Source organism: Spermophilus citellus, assembly GCF_964194105.1.
Source record: "Spermophilus citellus genome assembly, chromosome: 3".
NCBI classification, from domain to species: Eukaryota; Metazoa; Chordata; class Mammalia; order Rodentia; family Sciuridae; genus Spermophilus; species Spermophilus citellus.
In genome coordinates, this window is record NC_138184.1 from 77,079,673 (window position 1) to 77,103,237 (window position 23,565).

Below are 23,565 nucleotides of genomic sequence, written 5' to 3' on the forward strand. Positions count from 1 at the left end.
GATGCCAGGCGAGCGCGCTACGGCTTGAGCCACATCTCTAGCCCCTTGTGTTGTATTTCTATTGGCCAGAACTGCTCTAGAGCAGGGGTTGGCAAGCTGTGGCCCACAGGACATATTTCATAAATAAAATTTTCATAAATAAAATTTCTTGGAACAGCCTCACCTGTACATATTTTTAAGGCTGGTTCCGTAAAGCAGTAGCATCAAGTGTTCGTAGTAGCGATGATGTGTCCCGCAGAGCCCAACGTACTTGATATCCAGCCCTGTACACAGACAAACCAACAAGCAAAAAAACTCCATCAGCTCTCACGGGGATGTTCTCAGCGGCTGCTTAGAGATTCGGCGGATACCTTTCCTGGTATCCCTCAGCCTGGGCTTTTCAGGTTTGGAGGACACAGGCGCCGTCTGATGTCCACAGCATCTCTTCTCCCCCAGGTCTACGTGCGGAGAGGCTACATCGCCTACGAGCTGAACAGCCTGCAGCACCGGCAGCTCCCAGATGGCACCTGTGTGGTGGAGTTCCAGTTCATGCTGCCCTCTTCCCATCCAAACCGGTAGGTGCTGGCGCTCCCTTTCTCCTCTCTGACCTGTGTCCTCTGTGAGGACCCAGCCGGTGCCTCTGGAGTGCTGCTGGGTGGACGTCGGGAAGACCCCTTCCTCGCTGTGGCTCTCCCACAGCTCTGTGCTCTCCTCTGTGGAGGTACAACCACGGCCCACCTCCTACCCACCTCTACCTCCTTAAATTAAATCAAGTGGAAATAACGTGAAGAACTTCAGCCTCTCGGTCATAACAACTGCATTTAAAGTACCCAGTGGCCACATGGGGCTCGCAGGTGTTCTACTGGACTGTGCCAGAATGTTCTAGAAAGTTCCAGTAGAGAGTGCTGTCCTCCACCGTTGGGAAGAGTAAATGAGATAAGGCACATGTGCCATTTAGGTTAGCACATGGCACAGAGAAGTTTGTGGGTATCAGCAATCCCCGTGACGATTGTGACCAGTACTGTTGTTGTAACCGCCCGATGGCGTGCTGTGGGCCGGACACTGTGCTCAGGGTTATAGATTCTTATTTCATTGAGCCTTTGCCCTTTGTTGGCCAAACGGGATGTCATCTGCATTTTACAAATGGGAGCCTGGGGTGTCTCTGGACCTGGGCCGAGCTGCTCAGTCACCTGGGGTGGGAAGCTGAGCTTACTTTGTCAGGGGCTCATCTCAGGGTGCTTTCCCCAGCCCTTGAGCGTGCTCGGGAGCCAGGTGCAGGGCACATGGCCTGTGCCCACTGGAGTCTGGCCATCCGGCACCGTGGCTCAGTGACCCCACGGTGTTCTCACCCGGGGACAGCTGGCGTGTGTACTGCGGGCTCACGGTCTGTGTTTTAACCCATCTTATTTCAGGACACGAAGTCCCATTCTGGTCAGGTGGCGTGCCATATCGTCCATAAAGTAATTATGTCCCCCTGATGTCCAGAGCAGTCCCTTCTACTCTTCCTTGTTCTTCTGTTACGGGTTCCTGGGGGTTTCCCACATTGCTTGTGGCTACATGGTGTCGTGGTGATTTGGGGTTCCCCTGATCAGGTCTTATGTCTCTTCAGGCAGCAGGCTTCATGTTTTCTGCAAGCAGGGATTTTCCTGGTCTCTTAGGATTTTGAAAAATATATTTTAGGCTGGGTGCAGTGGCTCATGCCTGTCCTCCCAGCGGCTCGGGAGGCTGAAGCAGGAGGCTCTTGAGTTCAAAGCCAGCCTCAGCCACTTAGCAAGGCCATAAGCAACGTATTGTTTATTTTGACCCTTCATATTTCCAAAAAAGAGAATCGTGATATTTTACCCCATTGTGAGAAAAGTCTTGTGCTGCTTCTGGCCTGGGGTCATTTTGGGGGTGGCGGGAGGTGTGGTGTGCCACTGGGGGGCAGTGCTTTTCTCTCCTGACCTCACTGTCTGGGCACTTCAGCCCTCTAGGACAGGAAGGGCGCTCACACAAGGACCTGGGCCATGCCTCGCATCTCAGGGAGGACCTGTGTGGATACCAGGGTATTGCCCAGGATGGGCTCCAGGTCCTGTTTTGACCAGAGAGACACTGAGGACTGTGGGGGTGGGTTCCTGGTCTAGGTCTTAGATTCTGGCCTTGCTAAGAGCTGCGACTGCTGGCCGATGACTCTGGGCCTTGGCTGACCCTGGAGTCCAACCCTTGGAGGCCTCTGGGTAGGGCTGTTTGGACGGAGTTCTCCCCACCAGGAGGGCCTGGCCTGGCCCTCAATTCCACTGTCTCCAGGTATGTGGCAAGTTGGGTCGCTGGGACCAAGGGCAGGTCAGTCCTGCTTGAAGTCACTTGCTCCAGGTCCAGGGATCTGTGAGAGGGCTGGATGGGACCTGGGTCACACCTGGCCTCTGGCCCTGCCCAGTGCTGCCCTGCAGGACTGTGGTCAGGTAGGCTGGGGAAGAAAGGGCAGGTCTTCATGTTTGTTAGAAGTGCTGTGTTCCCCAAAGTCACTTGAACCCTGCCCCACAGAATGCCAGCGTGTGACCTCTGGGTTTAGTTGTCCAGGAGCAGGGGCCCGGGATCCTGGTTACCAGGGGACCCAACAGGAACTCAGATATCTGTGTGGGGGATGCCCAAGAGCACCCCCAGGTTGGAGGACTTGCTTGAAGGACTCAGAGGATAGAGTCCACCCCCACTCAGGACCCTGAACAGTGAAGGGGCGCTCGGCAGTGTCCACGGAGGCAGAGGGCACCGGGGCGGGGCCGAGGGGGCAGGAGCAGGCCTCAGAGCCCCTCCCCGCCCGTGCTGATGGCAGGTGGCAGTGTTGCTGTTGGGTTGCGGGAGCACTCACCAGAGCTTGGTGCTGGGTACTGGTCACTAAGGCACCCTCTGCCTCACAGGCAGGGTCCGGGCTCCCAGAAGAAGGCAGGTGTACACAGCACGGCCAGCCGTGTCATTTAGGGAGGAGTGGGCGCCTTCCCCCAACCCAGTTCCCGAATGCCACCGCGGGCCGCCCTGCAGGCAGGTCTCCTTTCTGTGGGGTGCCGCTCGGCCTTCTGGGTGGACTCTCTTCTGCACCGTTTGATGGCTCCTCCTACACTGGAGTCCAGGGCTCAGTCCCACCTCCTGAGATGACCCCTTGGTATTTGCTCCTGGTGAGTGGCCCGTTCTGGGGCCATGGCTGTCTGGACTCTATAGAGGCTGTTGGTCTTGCCCCTGGAGGGGTTTGGTGGAGGCAGATGGGGCCAGGAGTGGAGGCCTGGCGTGCTCCCAGCCCCGAGGCTGCCCCCTTGCCAGCCGCCTGGCCTGGCCTGGGCCTCTGCGGGAGAGATTGATGCTGGAAGTGTTAGTTCTCTGTCTGGTGGCTGCAGTCCCCACCTCTGGATGTACCTTGGACTGTTGGGAACTGGCCTCTCTTGCATGCATTCCTTCACTCGCTGGGCTCTGACCACACCAGGTCCTGAGGGATCAGATGAGACCCCCACCCACTGGCCCCAGCCTCCGTCCCTCCCCATCTGCAGTTTCAGAGCCCATCGTGGTGGGGGGGTCTAGTCCGAGTCTGGCTCTCCAAGGCACCAGGCACCAGAGCAGCTGCCTCACCCTCCACTTGTCACCCTGCAGGATGGCCGTGCCCATAAGTGTCACCAACCCCGACCTACTGAGACACAGCACAGAGCTCTTCATGGACAGTGGCTTCTCTCCATTGTGCCAGCGGATGGGGGCTATGGTTGCCTTCCAGAGGTTCGAGGATTTCACCAGGTACTGTGTGGCCTGGTCCCCCAGACCCAAGCAGGGTGTGTGGTGGGCTTCCCCGATCCCGCCATTCATGAGACACATGGCTGGGGGGGACCAGACATGTAGCACAGCGAGTTGAAAATTACACAGTCACAGGGGAGGGTTCATGGCAGGCACCAGGCTCCTGTGAGAGAGGAGCCACGGGCCCTGGCTGCAGCAGAGCAGGGTGACCCGAGGTCACGAGGCTGCCCATTTCACAAACTGGAAGAAAGTATTTTGGAAAGCTTTCACCATAAAGATAAATGTTCTGGGAGATAAATATGTTTGACTGGATGGAAACATTACACCATGTATATGTATATGGAAACATTACCTGGCTCTCCTTTACTATGTGTAATTTTTTACATTTTATGTGGCAGTTAAAAATGAATTTAAAAAACAACAAACCGTGGGGGACAGGGGGCGGGGGACAGTGCCCAACTGTCATCCCAGCTACTGGAGAGGCTGAGACAAGAGGATCGCAAGTTTGAGGCCAGCCTGGGCAAATTAGGGAGACTGTCTCAAAATAAAAATGTCTGATAGCGCGCTTACCTTGCATGTGTGAGGCAAGACCCTGGGTTTAATCCTCAGTCATACACACACACACACACACACACACACACACACACACAATCATAATAGCATTATCATCAGGAGCATGAGGCCACATGACAGCTTACCCATGTTGAAATCCCAGCTCTGCCCTTCCTGTGAGACTGAACAAATGAATCAGCCTGTCTTGATTTTCTCATCTGTGATATGGGTATAATGGAAGGACCTGCTTCACTGGGGCATCGTGAAAATTAAATGAGATAGTGTGTGTGAAATAAGTACTTGAAATAGAACTCACATGTCAATCACATGCCCTCGGCACGTCATCACTGCCCCCACTTGCTCCTGGGGTCTGTGTGGTGCTTGGCTTGTCCTGCCGAATCATCCTGTCGAGTCTCTGGGCTGCGGGGATTTCTGTTATCACCCTCAGTGACTTAGGCGAGGCAGTCTCTGGGGTCTCTGAGCCAGTCGGAGGGGGTCAGGAGTTCTCCTCAGGCCCAGCTGCAGGCCTCAACAGTTAGAATCCTGTCCTCGGTTCCTGATTCTAGGCTGCGGAGGGTCATTCTTACCTTTTGGGGATGACCCTGTTGGGGTGCTTTGGACTGAGTCAAGGAACGACTTGAACCTGCGTTGGCTAAGAAAGAGGGAGGCCCAGGGTTCCCGTGGGCCTGGCTTGGAAGCTTGACCTGGTCTTGATGGGAGTGGCCCCTTAGCTTTCCTTCTCTGCCCTGCACCCCCAGGAACTTTGATGAAGTCATCTCCTGCTTTGCCAATGTGCCCAAAGACATCCCCCTCTTCAGCAAGGCCCGCACCTCCCTGTATTCGGAGGACGACTACAAGGTCAGCGGCTCAGCCCAGGGAGCAGCCTACAGAGAGGCCAAGCCTGCACCTCCCGGTCCTTCTACTCTCAGCCCTGTTTTCTCACTTAGAACCTCCGAGAAGAGCCCATCCACATCCTGAACGTGGCCATCCAGTACGCAGACCATTTGGAGGATGAGGAGCTGGTGCCGATTTTCAGGACATTTGTACAGTCCAAGGTACTCTGGGTGTGCCCCTGCCATTGGGGGAGCAGGTCATCTGTTTTGTGTTGCTATAATAAAGCACCTGAGGCTGGGTGACTTTTATAAAGTAAAGAGGTTTTAGCTCCCAGGTTGGAAGCTGCATTGGGCACTGCATCTAGTGAGGGCCTCTGCTGTGTCACAGCATGGCAGGTGACATCACAGAGCAGGAGCATGTGCAAGTGAGCACGTGGTAAGACCGGAAGCTGGGGGGGGAGGGCCAGGCTCACTCTTCTGTAACAACCTGCCTTCACAGGAGCTAGTCTGATCCTGCAAGAACTACCGTTAGTCCCTTACAAGATGTCACCCCATGACCTAATTACTAATTACCTCTCTTAAAGGCCATGCCCCCTCAATACTGTTACATTGGGGCATTAAGTTTCAATGTGAGTTTGGTGGTGGAGAGGCCCCTGGACAGGGAGGAGGGGCTGGTCTTGGTCTGAGCTGTGTGGGGGGCACCCTCGGGCACTTTACCACTGAGCCACATCCCCAGCCCTTTTAATGTTATATCTTGAGACAGGGTCTTGCTAAATTGCTTAGAGCCTTGCTAAATTGCTGAGGCTGGCCTCAAATTTGTGATCCTCCTGCCTCAGCCTCCCAAGCTGCTGGGATTACAGGCATGTGCCACCACGTCTGGCATTCTAGATGTCTTCACCTGTACCACAGGGCCAGCATTTCTCTCTCCCAGGAAGCCACAGTGGTTAAAATTCCAAGGATGTACACTGCTTAGCCCATCAGGAGCCTGGACAGGCTGAATAAATAGTTTGGGGCTCCGGGAGCGAGAGCTGTTTTATGGGAATCATCAAGAAACCTGCAATTTAAAAATGCCCCTTATGTGGATGACTGAGTAGGACAATAGCTGTGGGTGGCTTTTGCAAGCATGTGGCCACCCCTAGAATATATTCTCACGCTGGCCTTGGGTGTCTTCAAGGGCCTCAGCTGCAGACAGCTTCGGAGTCGCACGAGGAGTAGGAATGGGGTTGCTCCGAGACGTCGGAGATCGAGTACAGACAGGCACACGCTAAACGTGTATCGCACCAAAGAGAGGAGGACTGGAAGGGCCACAGCCATTGGAAAGGAGAAGCTTTGTTCTGCTGGCTGTGTGATTAAGGAATCAGACATTTTTACATTCAGCCTGTGTGTGTGCGTGTTTGTACACCGACTCCCGCGTGCACATCAGTAAGCATACATGCACCTGGCCGTGGTTGAGGACCAGTGAACAGGCTGAGTCTTCCTTGTAAAGCCTGAATGTCCTCTCTCCAACCTGCTTTCCTCCCTTGTCCATTTGTATGTGAGTTTATCTCTTTCTGAAACAGGCCAGGGCCGTCCATTTCCCCTGATCATTTTCTTTACCAGGTTGATAAATTAAGTAATAGCCTTGTTTTCTTGTCTCTCCCCACAAAACTTTTATTTTTTAAATTTTTTTTAAATTTGTTGGGTACCAGGGATTGAACTCGGGCACTCGACCCCTGAGCCCCATCCCCAGCCCTATTCTGTATTTTATTTAGAGACAGGGTCTCACTGAGTTGCTCAGGGCCTCACCGTTGCTGAGGCTGGCTTTGAACTCGCCATCCTCCTGCCTCAGCCTCCTGAGCCCCTGGGATGACAGGTGTGCGCCGTCGCACCTGGCTTCCCCACAGAACTTTGCATCACAGTACTGATTTTATTGAAGGAGCAATAGGGAACGCCTTCTCACTTTCTTGTGTAATTATTTTTGTTGTCGGAGTCTAATAAGAAAGCAAAAAGTCACAGATGCCCATGGCTTGATGTGCTTTCACAGTGGGATCGGTGTCAGATCATGAATGGGCCCTCTCGGCTCCCAGAATCTGTCCCGTGTCCGCTCCCCCTCACGACCATCCCCGGAGACGGCTGGCTGTGTCCCCACCTCTGACACCATCAGTTAGTTCCTCTGTTCCTGCATTTTTAATGAGAGCAGGCTGAGCTCTCCTGTGTTGGGCATTCTCGCCCGGCTTGTCCTTCCCCAGCTCGGTCGAGGTGTCATTGACCAATGCAAATCCTACGTATTTACAAGAGGCATGACGTTGGCCTGTCTCTTCCTGTAACACCTTTATTGAGATATAATTCCACAGTTCACAGTTCACCCATCAAAAGTGTACAGTTCAGTGCTTTGTAATGAGTTCCCAGAGTTGCACAACCACGACCATGGTTCATTGAAGAATAGTTTCATTCCCGCCACCTCCTAAAACAAACAAACAAATGAACAAAAAAACCGCATACCAGCCAGGTGTGGTAGCGCACACCTGTAATCCCAGCAGCTCGGAGGCTAAGGCAGGAGGATCGCGAATTCAAAACCAGCCTCAGTAATGGTGAGGCACTAAGCAACTCAGTGAGTCCCTGTCTCTAAGTAAAATTCAAAATAGGGCTGGGGGTGTGGCTCAGTGGTTAAGTGCCCGCGGGTTCAGTCCCTGGTACCGAAAAAATCACAACCCCTATATTAAGTCACTCCCATCACCTCCCAACCCAAGCCCTCTTGCACACCCCAGCCTCAGGCAACTGCTGATCTACTTTCTGTGCCTGCAGATGTTTTCACTCGGGATTTTCCATTCTCATGGAACTAGGGGGTCTTTCGTGCCTGACTTCTTCCACTGCGCACACTCACAGGGTTCAGCCACATGGTAACACGTATCCGCCCGCCAGTCCTTTTTATGGCCACGTAATATTCCATCATGTCTCTGGTTTTTAATGCAGAAAAATATCCTTGTGGATTACGGACTCCGAAGAATCACATTCCTGATCGCCCAAGAGGTCAGTCCAGCTGTCAGGTCCTCTGTGCTAGTCTTTTCCATTCTCTGAACCTCAGAGTTTATTTTGGTCCATATTTTGTAGGTGGGGGTAGAAGCGACCCGTTATTAGAAAACACTTTTCAAACGATTCATCCTGAAAGCAAAATGGTTCATTGTTAACGATCACAAAATAAAGAGAGAGGATAGTTCATGGAGTCTTGTTTGATCTAATCGTCTTTTCTGTGGGTTTCTTTTTGCAGAAAGAATTTCCCAAGTTTTTCACATTCAGAGCAAGAGATGAGGTATGAACCAAAGCAGCGAAGTGTGTGCTCCCACAACTGGCTTCTTTGATATTGAAGAGGACTGTTGTCCCCAGTCCTCGAGGCCTGCTCGTTTTCTAGAACATGGCAACTGCTGTGTAGACTCCAGTTTTTGAGGGGAGTTATATTTCCCATGAGAACCCCATGTTTCCTGCAGGGAGTTCAGACCCTCGGGCTCCTCCTCTTTCCACCTTCTCTGAGTTGTCATGTTTGTTGTGGTCCTCAGTAAGACAGTTCTCCAGCCTTCTTTCCTCATCTTCTTCCTGACCAGTGGTCGGCAAGGTATGACTTGCAGACCAGCTGCCTATTGTATAAATAAAGTTTTATTGGAACACAGCAGCCACACAGGCATTCGATCACCTGCTGTCTCCGTGGCCTTCAGGCAGAGGCGGCAGGGTTGAGGGGTGAGCCGGGAGCTGTGTGGTTCATCAGCCCCAACAGGCCGCGTCTGGCTGGCCCTTGGGTGTTTCCTGCTCCCTAGTCGAGCAGGTTAGTGTTTTGCATTGTGATTTATCCAAAGCCCAACTTTTTTTTAGGTTCTTCATTTTTTCCTCTTGTTCCATCTCCAGCCCTGCTGCTTCCTTTTGGGGATCAATTCCCACCCAGAAACCTGGGTTAGTGACATCTTGAGGAGTACTGTGTGCCATGAGAGTGGCCTCCTCATGCTGGCAGGTGCTGGGGACCAGTCGGCTCCCCCAGGAGCCAAGAGGCACTCCCAGAACCCCAGAATTGCAACACTTTGTGCAAAACCCCAAATCTCAGGAGCCTTGGGGACCGTTCACAATTAGGGGACACAATGAATATCACATCCCTGAGCACTGTGGTCTGCAGGAGAGGGCCTGGACCACAGGGCAAGGAGTTTTGACGTCAGATGCCGTGTTGTGTGTGCGGGTGTGTGTGTCTGTCTGTCTCATCCGCCCTCTCTCTGGTGGCTACAGTTTGCAGAAGATCGCATTTACCGCCACCTGGAGCCCGCGCTGGCCTTCCAGCTGGAGCTCAGCCGCATGCGTAACTTTGACCTGACGGCGGTGCCCTGCGCCAACCACAAGATGCACCTGTACCTGGGCGCTGCCAAGGTGAAGGAGGGGGCGGAAGTGACGGACCACAGGTTCTTCATCCGCGCCATCATCAGGCACTCGGACCTGATCACCAAGGTAAGGGCTGCAGCATTTCTGCATCCTTGGTCCCTCAGGCCCTGGCCTTCCCTTCCCGAGCTCCTGCTGTGAGCTGGAGATGCTGGGTGCACATGGCTCTGCCCATGTGACACAGCTGTGGCAGGAGGTGGACAGCAGGTGGCCTACTTTGTCCAGCAGGGGCTCTTGGATCACTGTGTTGATGGTGGGGTTCTCTCTGAGATGAAAGCTGAGGAGACAGAACGAGACTGGTTCATTCAGGGAACTTCTTATATTTGCTGTTGAGTGATCATTTTTGAATTATTTCTTGCTTTTCGAAAAATAACCCATGATCATACTGTAAAAATCTCAACCTGAACACTATTTCTTAAAGATCAAGTGACAGGACCCAGAATTCTGCCAGGAGGGGCTGGCCCTGTGGGTGACTCTTCCCAAACCTGATTCCACCCAAAGTCAGGGCTCCAGTGTTCCAGAGCTCAGGGTGCAACATCATCTGGGAACTGTCACCTTTTCTATGGACAGTTACTTACAGACCTTGATCCATGGTGTGTGCGACAGCCTTACATGGACGAGAGTGAGTGAGTGTGTGTGTGGTACCAGGGATTGAACTCAGGGGCACTCAACCACTGAGCCCCATCCCCAGCCCTATTTTGTATTTTATTTAGAGACAGGGTCTCACTGGGTTGCTTAGCGCCTTGCCGTTGCTGAGGCTGGCTTTGAACTTGCCATCCTCCTGCCTCAGCCTCCCAGGCCACTGGGATGACAGGCATGGGCCACCGCACCTGGCTATGGTATCTGTTTTAAAACCGGTTCCTTCTTGACAGATATTGAGTCAATCTCAGGTTTTTGCCCCTTCAGTGGACGAGATGTCTGGGCTTTATCATTGTTCAGGAATGGTGAGGCCAAGAGGTCAGGACGTGACTGTCATTGGAGAGCTAGTGTCTCAACATCCTAAGAAGGGCCTTGGCCCACCATGGGGGGTACGAGGGCAAGCACTGGCCTTGGTCAGGTGGTTGAAGGAGTGAAGAGAAAAAGTGGGCAGAAAACTTTCTGTGTGTGTGTGGGGGGGTTTGAAGGAAGGAAGGAACAGGGAGGCGCAGGTTGGCTGGTCCCAGCAGGCAGGGCACAGGGCTGCCCCTAGTTGTCCTGGCCCCAGCTGTGAGGGGGGCGGTGGACGGGGCCTGGGCTGTGAGCCAGTGAAGGCCATGTTTGGTTTGGGCTCTGGGTCAATTTACATGTAATAATCCTGCTCCCTGGACAGTCGTGGGCCATCTCTAGGAATGACAGCCCTGGGAGGGCCAGTCACCCTGCCCTGATGTCCCCGCATCAGATACAGCAAGCTGAAGCCTGGCGGATGTGCCCTGCAGCCCGGGCGAGGGGACAGGGCTCCGCGGGGCTCTTGGAGGAGGGGAGCGTTTCCTCTCCGAGGGTGAATTTCTAGCCCAAGGCTGTGTCCTGATCCGCTGTCCCTCGCCCTCTCCAGGAAGCCTCTTTCGAGTACCTGCAGAACGAGGGCGAGCGGCTGCTCCTCGAGGCCATGGATGAGCTGGAGGTGGCCTTCAACAACACCAGCGTGCGCACCGACTGCAACCACATCTTCCTCAACTTCGTGCCCACCGTCATCATGGACCCCTCCAAGGTCATGCCCTGGGGCTCTCACTGCGGGTCCCTCTCACTGGGCTCCTCCCACCGTGTGGCTCTGGAGCTCTGTCTCCTGGCCCTTGAGACCTGAGGCCCTGGATGATGTCCCTGCCCGAGCCTCTGTCATCCCAGGAGAGCCAGCCTTCTACGGTCCCTGCTGGGCCTGCGGCTTAGCCACACCCTGGTACCCTTGGCCGAGAGGGTGACGTGCACGCCAGGGACACCTTGCACAGTAGAATTTGCAAGAATTTCCCGGGTTTCAGGATCTGCAGGGGATGGGGTGGGATCTGGGGACCATGACCACCCAAAGTCTGGCTGAGCTGTTCGGCTGACTGTTACGGTGGGGACCCTGGGATGAGAAGGATCCCAGCGCACCTGTGGGGTGCAGAGGGGCCACCAGACCCCTGACCCCACTGGTCCTCGTATTTCCAGGAGAAAACTGAAGCACAGGAAGATGGGACCATGTGCTGTCACCTGTCAGCCCCCGTCTCCTCCGCCTGTCAGTGGGGGATAAAGATTCCTGCCTGTAGCGGGGGGGGGGGTTGGTGTTGGAGCACTTGCTTAGCGTGCACGAGGCCCTGGGCTCCGTCCCCAGCATCGCGCGCGCGCACACACACACACACACACAGGCTCCTTGCTGTGCACAGAGGAGGACGTGAGAGCCTGGGTTCTCAACACTCAGCAGGGTTGCTAATGGCTCATATTTTGCCCGGTGGTTCCGGGTCCCAGGTGGTCAGTGTCTCACTGCCCACTGCCACTGGTGCCATTGCAAGCATGTGCGTGGGATGGCCTCTGAAAGGGCTTGCTCTGCTTCGGGGCAGATCGAGGAGTCGGTACGCTCCATGGTCATGCGCTACGGCAGCCGGCTGTGGAAGCTCCGCGTGCTGCAGGCCGAGGTCAAGATCAACATCCGCCAGACCTCCACTGGCAGCGCCGTTCCCATTCGCCTGTTCATCACCAACGAGTCGGGCTACTACCTGGACATCAGCCTCTACAAGGAAGTGACTGACCTCAGATCCGGAAACGTAAGGCCCAGGGGGTGGACCACGGGGGTCCAAGTCGAAGCCCAGGCAGGCTGCTGGGGACCAAGGCAGGTTAAAATGACCCCTGGGGGCCCTCTGCCTGGCCTTGTGGACTGTGGCAGGTCTGTGATGTTCCAGGTTGGGATGACGGGCGGTTCCCAGTGAGGCCTCCTGGGCAGGAGCCCAGATCTCCAAAGCCCAGTCCCCCCGCAGCCCTCCTCTGGATGAGACGCGGAGGCTCTTTTTAGTTATGATGCGGCCCGGACATCAGGTCACCTAGGCAGACAGACATTTCCCCACCATTCTATCAAACAGGCTCCAGGAAAGTGAATCAGACATCCTTTTGACTGCCATTATATGTATATCTGAATATTTTTATTTTGAAATCATCAGACTCAAGAGGTTGCAAAAAAAAAAAAAAAAATCTGCACACCTGTAATCCCAGCCTGTAATCAGAAGCCTGAGGCAGGAAGATTCCAAGTTCAAGGCCAAGGCCAGCCTTGGCAGTCTCAAAATGAAAAAAAGAACTATCTCAAAATAAAGAACAGAAAGGCTGGGGTATACCCAGTGGTAGAGCATCCCTGGTTGAACCCCCAGGGCTGGACAGAATAAAAGTTGCTAAAATGGTACAGAACAAGAACCACAAAACCTTTCCCAGTGATGTCCTTTGCCAACCCTGAGTGTGTCACCCACCCAGGAGATTGACATGGGCCCAGTACCAGCCCCTCAAATGCAGCTCTGAGGGCTGGGCTGGGCTCCGTGGTAGCGCGCTCACCTGGCACCCATGAGGCCCTGGGCTCCACCCTCAGCACCAAATAAAAAGGAAGTAAAGACATTGTGTCCACCTACAACTAAAAAATATTTTTTAAAAAGTGCACATCTGGTTCAAATCAGCAGTTTTTGTGAGCACTTTGGGCTGTGTTTGGGCCTGTCAGACCTGCGTATTTGGGACCAGGAGTCTCATGTTCAGAGCTGTCCCCGTGTCCTCCTGTTCTGGTTGCCCCCTGGTGAAGAAGAGAACACAAACACTCCCAAGCAGGAGGTCCCTCCAGCGACACCTGCTGTGCCCCCTGCCCTGAGCTGTCCCTGAAGGCTGGGTGGAAGTACCCGGGAGGAGGTGGCTCCTGGGGACCCGTCTCCCTCACTGTTGTCCTTTCTTCCTGATGCAGATCATGTTCCACTCTTTTGGGGACAAACAAGGGAACCTCCACGGGATGCTCATCAACACCCCCTACGTCACCAAGGATCTGCTTCAGGCCAAGCGCTTCCAGGCACAGTCCCTGGGGACCACCTACGTGTACGACTTCCCCGAGCTGTTCAGGCAGGCAAGTCCCACCCAGGGCCTCTCCCTGACCCCACAGGACCCGTCCCCAACTCGGCTGTACTTGTGAGATCCCATCTGAACAGGGTCTTCATGACTGCATAGTGTTTCTTTTTTCCCAAAAAATAAAGCTGATTTTTATCCCCGTGATAAAATGATATAGTAAAAAAAAAAAAAAAAAAAAAAAAAAAAAACTTTAGCAAAAAAAAAAAAATAAAGAATGAAGAAGAAAAGGAACTCATCATTCCACACTCTGTGACAGATTGCTTAACATTTTTACATGTTTCCTCCTCTTTTTTTTTTTTTTTTGGTGCTCATTTATGAAGCAACTGCTACTTTCCAGGCCCTAAAGCCAAATAGAGGAAGAAGAGGTTGGGGTCACTGATCTTGAGGTTTTTTTAAAAAAATATATTTTTTATAACTTTATTTTATTTATTTATATTTTACATGGTGCTGAGGATCGAACTCAGTGCCTCACCCGTGCTAGGTGACTGCTCAGCCGCTGAGCCCCAGCCAGCCCCAGCTCTGAGGATTGTTTAGTCTACTCTTACAACATGCTCTGGGCCCTGGGCTTGGTGGTGTGCACCTGGAGTCTCAGCAGGAGGGAGGCTGAATCAGGAGAATCCCTGGCGCCCAGGAGTTCAAGGCCAGCCTGGGGGACACAGCGAGACCTTGACTCAAAAAAAAAAAGAGAGAGAGAGAGAGAAATTATGTATGATGCTCAAAATAACAATTTAGTGTGTTTCCTTCAAATACTTTTTCCTGTGCCTTTCTGTATGAAGAAAACCCTGTAAAACAGACTGAGCGTGCTGATGTGGGTGACGTCAGTGTCTTCCTATCCCTCCGTGGCCTTGTGAGGGACATACTTGGATCTGAGGTCAGGGACCTTCCGCTGTAGCAGCAAGGGTCACTTCCTGCTGAGGCCTGTGAGTCAGGCCGGGGATCACAACAGAAGGCAGAGCTGCTCTTCAGAGCCACTGAGGCCTGGTGGATCCCAGATGGGTCCTTGGTTTCCTGTTTTTCCTAGGCAAGTTTCTTGACCTCTCTGGACCTCAGTTCCTCCTCCTCTGTAAAATGAGGATAAGAAAAGTACCTACCTTACAAGGTTGTGGGAGGAATGCAAGTATCCAGTAGGTGCTTAATAAATGGGAAATTTCCTGTTGAAGGATGCCATTGTATCTTTTTGCCTGTGACCTCAGGGGCCACAGGGAAGGAGCTTGACTACATCATGAGGAAATCTATGCTCATGCATTTGAACTTAGATGTAAGGAAAGCACATCTTACCAAAACTGACTAGGGAGGAAACAGAAAATCGGATCTAAATAGATTATGAGCATCAAATCAGTCAGATTAATAGTTTATGAAATCTACCCACTAAAATTTGGCTCAGAGAGTTTTAAAACAATTTCTATCAAAACTCTAAGAAAGGCTGGGTGTGGTGGTGCACACCTGTCATCCCAGCAGCTCTGGAGGCTGAGGCAGGAGGCCCTCGGCAAAAGTGAGGCCCTAAGCCGCTCAGTGAGACCCTATCTCTAAGTAAAATACAAAATAGGCCTGGGGATGGGGCTCAGTGGCAGAGCACTTGCCTAGCATTAGGTTTGATCCTCAGCACTACATATAAATAAGTGAATAAATAAAAGTATTCTGTCCATCTACAACTAAAAAAATTTAAAAAGAAATTTAGGTCAGTTAGCTTTGTCTTGCGATTACATATGTGATTTGATATCAGGAACTCTCTTCATGCAATGTATCTTATTACTAGGTTAAGAAAAAAACTTAAAATTTCTCAATAGGTACAAAAATAAGGGTTTGAAAAACATCTATTATGATGAAAAGTTTTAATAAACTAGAAGAAAATTTGTTTATCTTGATAAAAGCTATCAATCTAAAAGTAATAGCACATAATGGTGAAATGTCAGCATTCTCTCTAAAGAAAGATCGAGGACAAAAAATAGCAGTTGTCACCCCTTCTGTTTCACTTTTTTTTTTTTTTTAACCTAAGTTCCTGGCCAGTGAAATAATCAGAAAAAAGAAATAAAAGGTATTAAGACTAGAAAGAGAAAAGCAAGATGGTGGGTTTTGCAGAAGATATAAATGTCTATATAGGAAATCCAAAAGAATTGATAGAACCAATTAGAGAATATATAGCAAGATTGCAAGACCAATATACAGGAAGTCAACTGCCTTCCTATAGACCAGCAGTGAGTATGCAATGAACTTGGGAAACAAATACCATTCACGATCAAGTGATTTAGCTGGGCCTGGTGGCTTACTCAGATAATCCCAGTGGCTCCAGAGGCTGAGGCATGAGGATTATGAGTTCAAACCCAGACTCAGCAACTTAGTGAGACCCTGCCTATTAATTAAATATTAAAAAGGGCTGGGGATGTTGCTCAGTGGTTAAGCACTCCTGGGTTCAATCCCTCGTACCACTAATAATTAAAAAATGAACTAACTCTAAGTTAACTCAGGAATAAATCAAGCAAAAAGCATAGAAGAGAAATTTTTCTTTATGAAGTATATTTTAAAACTTCATTGAGATACTTTAAACCTAAATAAATGGAGAGATATACCATGCTCAAAAATGCTAGGGAGCTTTATTTAATATTGTGAAGGTGTTAGTTCCTTTCAAATTAACAAACTCAGTATACTTCCAGAGTTTTCTGGTGAAGTTTGAGAAGCTGAGCCTCAAGTATTCATAGAAAAACAAAAGCTTGTGAATAGCAAAAGCAGTTTTGAAAAAGAACAAAGTCAGGCGCACTTACCTTGGCAGATGTCATGACTTATTTTGAAGCTGCAGTAATTAGAATGATGTGGTGCCCTGGGCTGGAGCTGAGCTGATGGACCAGTGGGACAGAACCCAGAGCCTGGACTCAGACCCACTCCTAATGCACGGGACCCAGAGGTGGGATTGCACATGGGCATGGGGCGAGCTCTAGCTACCTAATGGGAAAAAGCAAATTTGATAAAAAAACATAAATTTAAGAGGATTAAAGCCACATGAAATCAGTTTGTGTGTAGCATAAACTACACAGAAAAAGACCCATAAATTGAATCACATTAAAACTTAAAATTAAAACTTGCCGGGTGAGGTGGCACACACCCATGATCCCATTGGCTTGGGAGGCTGAGGCAGGAGGATGGAGGGTACAAAGCCAGCCTCAGCAACTTAACGAGACCCCTGTCTTGTTATTTAGAGATGCTGTCTAAATAAATAAGACCTAAATAAATATGAAAAAGGGCTGGGGATGTGACTCAGTGGTAGAGCACTTGCCATGTATGTGTGAGGTGCTAGGTTCCATCCTCAGCACCACATAAAAAAATAAGTAAAAAAAATAAGGTGTTGTGTCCATCTATAACTAAAAAAATTTTTTTACAAATAGGAGCAAAGGTTATCCACAGGAATCTTGAGAAAAAGAAACTTGTGGTCAGCAGACGCTCAAAGGCATGTCTCTCACTAGGAGTGGGTGAACCGCAGGTCAGACACCCGTAGGGTTTCATAGCCAGCAGGTGGGTAAACATTTAAACAGTCAACAAAACCAGGCGTTGGAGATGATGTGGCACAGAGGAGCTCTTACCCAGTCTTGCTGAGCTTCTAAGGGGTTCAAAAACTCAGGGAGCTGTACAGTAGGATCAAGTAAAGTGAAAGCTTCACGTGCCTGAGGCCCAGAAGTTCCTAGGTGTGTGTGTGTGTGTGTGTGTGTGTGTGTGTGTGTGTGTGTGTGTGTGTGTTACCTGTGTATGGACATATACACACACCTGGAGAAACTCTCACCTGTAAGAAGAGGCTCTGAGAATTCACCATGGCACTATTGATAACACAGAGCGCTGGATACCTGGGGACGACCTCAGCAGGGTTATATAAATAAATAGTGCTATATTCCCATTACAGAAAACTGTGACAGAGGGATTGTGAAATAAACCAGAGCTAAATGTACCACTATTATAAATATCTCAAGTGTAATGGAGAGTAAAATAAGTCAGTTGCAGAAAGATGGGTTTTCGTGAGATACCATTTATGTCAAGTTTGTCACACGAAATAATATCATGTGTCTCCACATCATACATGTATGCATGTATGATAAAGTAAAATTAAAAGCATACCCAGGGCTGGCGGGTAGACACTAAATTCAGGATAATGATTTGCAGGGATTTGGAAGAAGGGAGAGGGAAGGTGGGGGAGGGGTGCACCAGGGACTCTATCTTCTTTCTTTAAAAAATTCTTAAGCAGAGCTGGGCACAAGCGTGTGCACCTGTATTCCCAGCTTCTCAGGAGGCTGAGGCAGGAGGATCTTTCAAATCCAGAAGTTCAAGACCAACCTGGGCAGCATAGCAAGGCCCTGCCCCCACCTCCCCAAAAAATCTTAAGCAAATATGAAAAGATTTAAGCCATTGGACAGGGACCAGGTGTTTATTATTCTGCATGCTTTTTATTTTCTCCTGGTAGGCTTTAAATGTTTTATGATTAAAAAGGAGAAAGAACTAGGAAATTCACCCTTCTTTTGTGACAACCGGGAAGGACAGTACCTCTTCACCGATGCTGTTTTTCCTCTTTTCTCCCCTCTCCCAGGCTCTCTTTAAACTGTGGGGTTCCCCGGAGAAGTACCCCAAAGACATCCTGACCTACACGGAGTTAGTGCTGGACTCTCAGGGCCAGATGGTGGAGATGAACCGGCTGCCAGGTGGAAACGAGGTGGGCGTTGGCAGAGCCCGCTACTGGCCCGTATCAGCCTTTCTAAGACTTTTCCTAGGAAGAAAGAACACGCTTTCTTTATGCACCGGTGTCCCTTGCAGGTGGGCATGGTGGCCTTCAAAATGAGGTTCAAGACCCAGGAGTATCCAGAAGGCCGGGATGTGATTGTCATCAGCAACGACATCACCTTCCGCATTGGGTCCTTTGGCCCCGGGGAGGATCTTCTCTACCTGAGGGCGTCCGAGATGGCCCGGGCCAAGGGCATCCCCAAGATCTACCTGGCCGCCAACAGCGGGGCCCGCATCGGCTTGGCCGAAGAGATCAAGCACATGTTCCAGGTGGCTTGGGTGGACCCCGAAGACCCCCACAAGGTATGTCTGGGAGCTGGGGTGGGGAGTGGGGCAGGCTAGCTGGTACCCAGCCAACGTCCTCAGCTCAAAACCTGAAATCAAAAACGCTTCAACATTCAAAATTTTTTGAGGTACCCACCTGAAACCCCAAGTGCAACATTCCACACCTGACTCAGGACAAGTGATGGTCAACAGGCAGGTGCATTAAAAATATGGAATGAAATCACCTTCAGCCTCTGAGTCCTCGGTGTAAACAAAACAGAAATGAATTCTGTGTGGAGACCTGGGTCCGAGCCCAGGATACCCCATTTATCTATGGAAATCTTCCAGTCTGAAAAAAATCCTCACCCCAAACAAGAGATGTCCGGCCTCTCCTCTATGGTGTGTGGGGCTGATGGCACCTGGAAGATGACAGATAAAAAGGCCCAGCCTTTTAAATGTCTGAAGTACATATCCCACCAAGAGACAAAGTGCCCGTGTGAGTCTCATGGTCCACCAGTGTCGCTGGGATTAGGACGAAGTAGCTCAGGCCCCTCGGAGGGACGATAATGAAAACAAGCTGATTAATACTGAGCCGGTGCATGCTGAGCTTCTCCTGAATGTGTGAGTGAGGGAAAGCACCGTCCCTGGGCTCAGGAAGCTCTTAGATGTCACCTGGGGACATATAGACCCCATTGCAATAAAAGGCAGAATGAATGGGAGAAAAGTTCACCTGTCCTGATCTGAGACCACAGGGGACACCTGCCCTTCCCAACTGGAGGCTGGGGAAATGCTCCCTCCACCAAGGGGACAAAATTCATTTGGGGGACAGCAAAGAAAAAAAAAATTCTGTTCTTGTAGAAGTTGACCATCCCTAATCCAAAAATCCCAAATCCAAAATGATCCCAAATCTGAAGCTTTTTGACCATGGATAGGATGCCACCAGGAAGCTCCCACACCTAACCTCTTGATGGAAAAGCACAAAGTTCCTCAAAAGTGGAATCGTGCTCCCTCCGGCCTGTGTGTGCAGGGCCACATGAAACAGAAGAATTTCCCATTCCATCTCTGAGACGTTATGTGGCTGAGATTTCAGATATTCCAAGATTTGAAAATATCTGAATTGTGGCACTTCTGGTCCCAAGCATTTTGGATAAGGGATGGTCAACTTGTGTGTACAACACACACGGTGCACAAACAGGGCACAGCGGTTGATCTTTTATTTATTTATTTTTGGTGCCAGGGATTGAACTCAGGGGCACTCAACCCCTGAGCCACACGCCTGGCCCTTTCTTTTTTTGTGATTTTATTTAGAGACAGGGTCTCACTGAGCTGTTTAGGGCCTCCCTAAGTTGCTGAGGCTGGCTTTGAACTCATGATCCTCCTGCCTTGGCCTCCTAAGCTGCTAGGATGACAGGCGGCTGCCACCATACCCAGTGACAGTGATCGTTAATGTTGCTTTTTCTTGGGGGAGGTTAGCAATAGGGAGAAAGAATACCTGGAAGGGCTTCTTGGAGGAGCGATACTGAAAAGTGGAGCAACCAGGGGGTGGTGAGACTGCTGTAGGACGGTGGGAAGTGCTGAGCCAGAGCCGACCCTCAGGCTGCAGCTGCATGTTGACAGGAGGGTTCTGACAGGGTCTCCTGGATGTCCTGTTGTTAACGTCCATGTGGTGCTGGCCTTGAAAACACGGCAGGGGCTCGTGGAGGCGGGGGATGGGCTCACAGGCTCACTGAAGTGTGTTTTTAAGGGATTCAAATACCTGTACCTGACGCCCCAAGACTACACCAGAATCAGCGCCCTGAATTCCGTCCACTGCAAGCACATCGAGGAGGGCGGGGAATCCAGGTGAGTGACTTACCAGGGCCCCTGATTTCACTTGTGGTCACCTCCGCTCGTAACGGGGAGTCCATCTCTGCCTCCAGGCCTGAGGCAGTACCCTCCAGTGGGTGCTGTTGGTCCCCTTTCTCAATTCCCATGATGTCCCAGGAGCTAGAGGCTCCCTTTATCCCCCAGTTATCCAAATTGGTGCCGTGGTAATCTGGGAAGGAACGGGTGAGAGGCAAGGGTCAGGTCTTTGAGGGTGTCAGAGGCTCCTGCCTGTCTTTTCGGGGAAAATCCTGTTTATTTGTCTTCATGGTTGACCAGAGTATTTCCCAGATGTGATTTTCTGAATGATATGTGGGGGAAAACTTTAAAAACATTTTTTTTAAATTTCCATAGTCAATTAAGTTTAAGAAAGTCAAGAGTGTTTTGAGAAGCTCCAAGTGAAATGGGGTCTAATAACTCCTTCCTGCGGGCCTTCTCAGAGCCCTTAACCCACCACAGTGCTCTGTGACTTCCTAACAGGGTTTGGCTAACTGGTACTTCTCGTTTTAAGGTGGCCATGAGATCTTGGTTGGTCGATCATGAACTGTGGACCCCCACCTCTCTGGAGACCAAAAGCTGGTCTAGACTGCTCTGGAGCAGTGAGGGGTGGGGAGGATAGTCGCCGAGAGCCCCTGGACAGCAGACATCGTTGGTTGGGGGAGGGTGACATCTGTTGAACTTGACCTTTAGATGGTTTAGTGCCAAACCTGAGGGTCCTTGCCCTTTGCTTCCCTGTCACCTGTTCCAGTCCCTTCCCTCACTCATCCCTCCTGCTCTGGGGCCTTGGGAGACACACACCCCCCCTTGAACTTTGGGGGGACAGAGTTCAGTCTTTCACCCGCGCTTGGCTCCTAAGGTACGTCATCACCGACATCATCGGGAAGGACGACGGCCTGGGCGTGGAGAACCTGAGGGGCTCGGGCATGATTGCTGGGGAGTCCTCCCTGGCCTACGAAGAGATCGTCACCATCAGCATGGTGAGCACCCTCGATCTCTTTTCTATTACAGAAACTATGCGGTTGTCACAGAAGTCGAGGGACTTGGCTGTGAGCCCTAGGTGACATCACGCAGCTCCTCCAGGGACCCACACAGAGCCACTCCTAGTTTGCACCCATCTTACAGTGTTTTAAAGCCAACTCTCCTAGCAGGTCTCTTCACCCAGTAGCCCGTTGAGACCCAAGTTTTCAGTTCTGTGACTATTTCTACAAAACGGACACTGCGTTAAAACAGGTGGAAATCACAATCTAATTGTGTGATTTACTGTCATTAGTAATATGAGTGAATGCTATCACCTATTACTTTTCTCCAAAGAATAAAACTCTCAAAATAGATTTATTTCAGCATTACCTAAGTGGAATGTTTGTCGCTCAGTTTCCATAAATGGGACGATAGGACATAATGGGCTTCAGGGTGGACCCTTAATGGAGAAGAATCTTTCCCTCATTTATATAACCTCAATCCTATTAATACGACCCAATAAAACCCACAGTTCTTTAATATCAGAACTCAGTTTTTTTTTTCTGGTACCAGGGATTGAACTCAGGGGCATCCCCAGCCCTATTTTGTATTTAATTTAGAGACAGGGTCTCAATGAGCTGCTTAGGGCCTCACTTTTGCTGAGGCTGGCTTTGAACTCGACATCCTCCTGCCTCAGCCTCCTGAGCCACTAGGATCACAGGCACTACTGGGTGCCCATCAGAACCCAGTTTGTTTGTTTGTTTTATTTTTATTTATTTATTTCTCAGTGTGGTGCTGAGGATCGAACCCACACTAGGCAAGTGCTGTACCACTGAGCTCCAACCCAACCCTGGCAGAACCCAGTTTTAACAGTTACCTTTTGTAGTTGGTTTGTTTGAGTCAGGGTCCGATCTTTTCTTTTTTTTAATATTTATTTTTTTGGTCAGATGCAATACCTTTACATTGTTTATTTATTTTTATGTGGTGCTGAGGATGAAACCCAGATCCTGCCCATGTGAGACGAGCGCTCCACCACTGAGCCACAGCTCCAGCCCTGCAATCTTTTCTTATTTTAAAGGTGTTAAGGGTTTAGAAAAACCTTTAACCTGACTTTAACTGGTATAAAATGAATATTTCCCCCTCCCACACACCCCCCCATGACCTTTCCAAAAAACGTCCCCTGCTTCTTCTCATAGCCATACTGACAGTGTCTTCAATGGTAAGCTGTCACTCAAGGCCTTATTGTTACACACGGTGTTGGAGCTCCATTTTCTACCTAGAAAATCAAGTTGGCCGTGAGTCTTTTTCAGGCTTGTTTCCTAGGCACACATGAATAGCCCATCTGTTTGAATTTCGAACAGTTTAGGACTCATCCGAAGCCACAGGGTGGTACAGAGAATTCACGGGTGCCATTTGTCCAGCTCCCCCCTGACAGTATCCTACCTGCCACAGTGATTATCAAAACCAGGAAGGAGACGTGGCACAGGGCTGTGGGCCTGCTCCAGACCCTATCTGGATTTCCTCAGTTTCTGCTCACACTCCTGGATGTCCTTGTGTCAGGGCAAGAGAACGAGATCCCTTGTGAACGGCTGAGCTCAGAGGAGCTGCCCAGAGCTGCTGAATCCCAGCATCCTGTCTGCTGCTCTCCCTACAGCCCCTCCTCTTCTTGCTAGTCGGCTTTCTGTCAGGATAGCAAATGCCCGAGAAAATCAACTTACCAGGCCAAAAGGTTCATTTTGACTCACAGTTTAGAAGGGTCTAGTCCAGGATCAGTTGGCTTTGGGACCGCGGCCAGGCAGCACACCATAGTGAAGGCCTGTGGCAGAGGGACATCTCTCTGACCTCATGGCTGGAAAGCCAGAGGGAGAGAGGAAGGGGCTGGGGTCCCACAGTCCTCTTTCAGGGTGTGTTCCTAGGGACCCAAGTCCCTCCCACCAGGCTCGCTCCCTCTTCAAGTTTTGCTAACCTCCCATATGGCCAGCCAGGGACACTGAAGACCCACGTGACAGCAGAAACCAAGCTGCACCCAACCAGCGGCTCCAAGAATGAGCTTTGGTTTTGCTGTTTGGCCCCAGATCAGGTTGCCCTTGTCCAGGAGGTGACCTGCATTTGTGCCTTGCAGGCTGTTGAGTCCTTCCTCTCTGAGGGGTAGGGCGATGCCACCCTGTGGGACTCAGAAGGG

The 23,565-nt window shown here is 50.8% G+C and overlaps 1 protein-coding gene across 7 annotated transcripts in view; it reads left to right on the plus strand.

The window, feature by feature from the left end:
* ACACB (acetyl-CoA carboxylase beta) overlaps positions 1-23,565 on the plus strand; it is a 125,411-nt gene that overhangs the window by 87,483 nt on the left and 14,363 nt on the right. For all 7 annotated transcript variants that reach the window (XM_081286017.1, XM_081286015.1, XM_081286016.1 and 4 more), the window contains 14 exons: positions 436-554; positions 3,595-3,732; positions 5,040-5,139; positions 5,229-5,336; positions 8,067-8,123; positions 8,362-8,403; positions 9,360-9,575; positions 11,038-11,193; positions 12,017-12,220; positions 13,387-13,542; positions 18,109-18,231; positions 18,333-18,602; positions 20,308-20,405; positions 21,283-21,403. In XM_081286017.1, the coding sequence (XP_081142143.1) occupies positions 436-554; positions 3,595-3,732; positions 5,040-5,139; positions 5,229-5,336; positions 8,067-8,123; positions 8,362-8,403; positions 9,360-9,575; positions 11,038-11,193; positions 12,017-12,220; positions 13,387-13,542; positions 18,109-18,231; positions 18,333-18,602; positions 20,308-20,405; positions 21,283-21,403 (1,908 nt within the window). The remainder of the gene's footprint in view (positions 1-435; positions 555-3,594; positions 3,733-5,039; positions 5,140-5,228; positions 5,337-8,066; positions 8,124-8,361; positions 8,404-9,359; positions 9,576-11,037; positions 11,194-12,016; positions 12,221-13,386; positions 13,543-18,108; positions 18,232-18,332; positions 18,603-20,307; positions 20,406-21,282; positions 21,404-23,565) is intronic.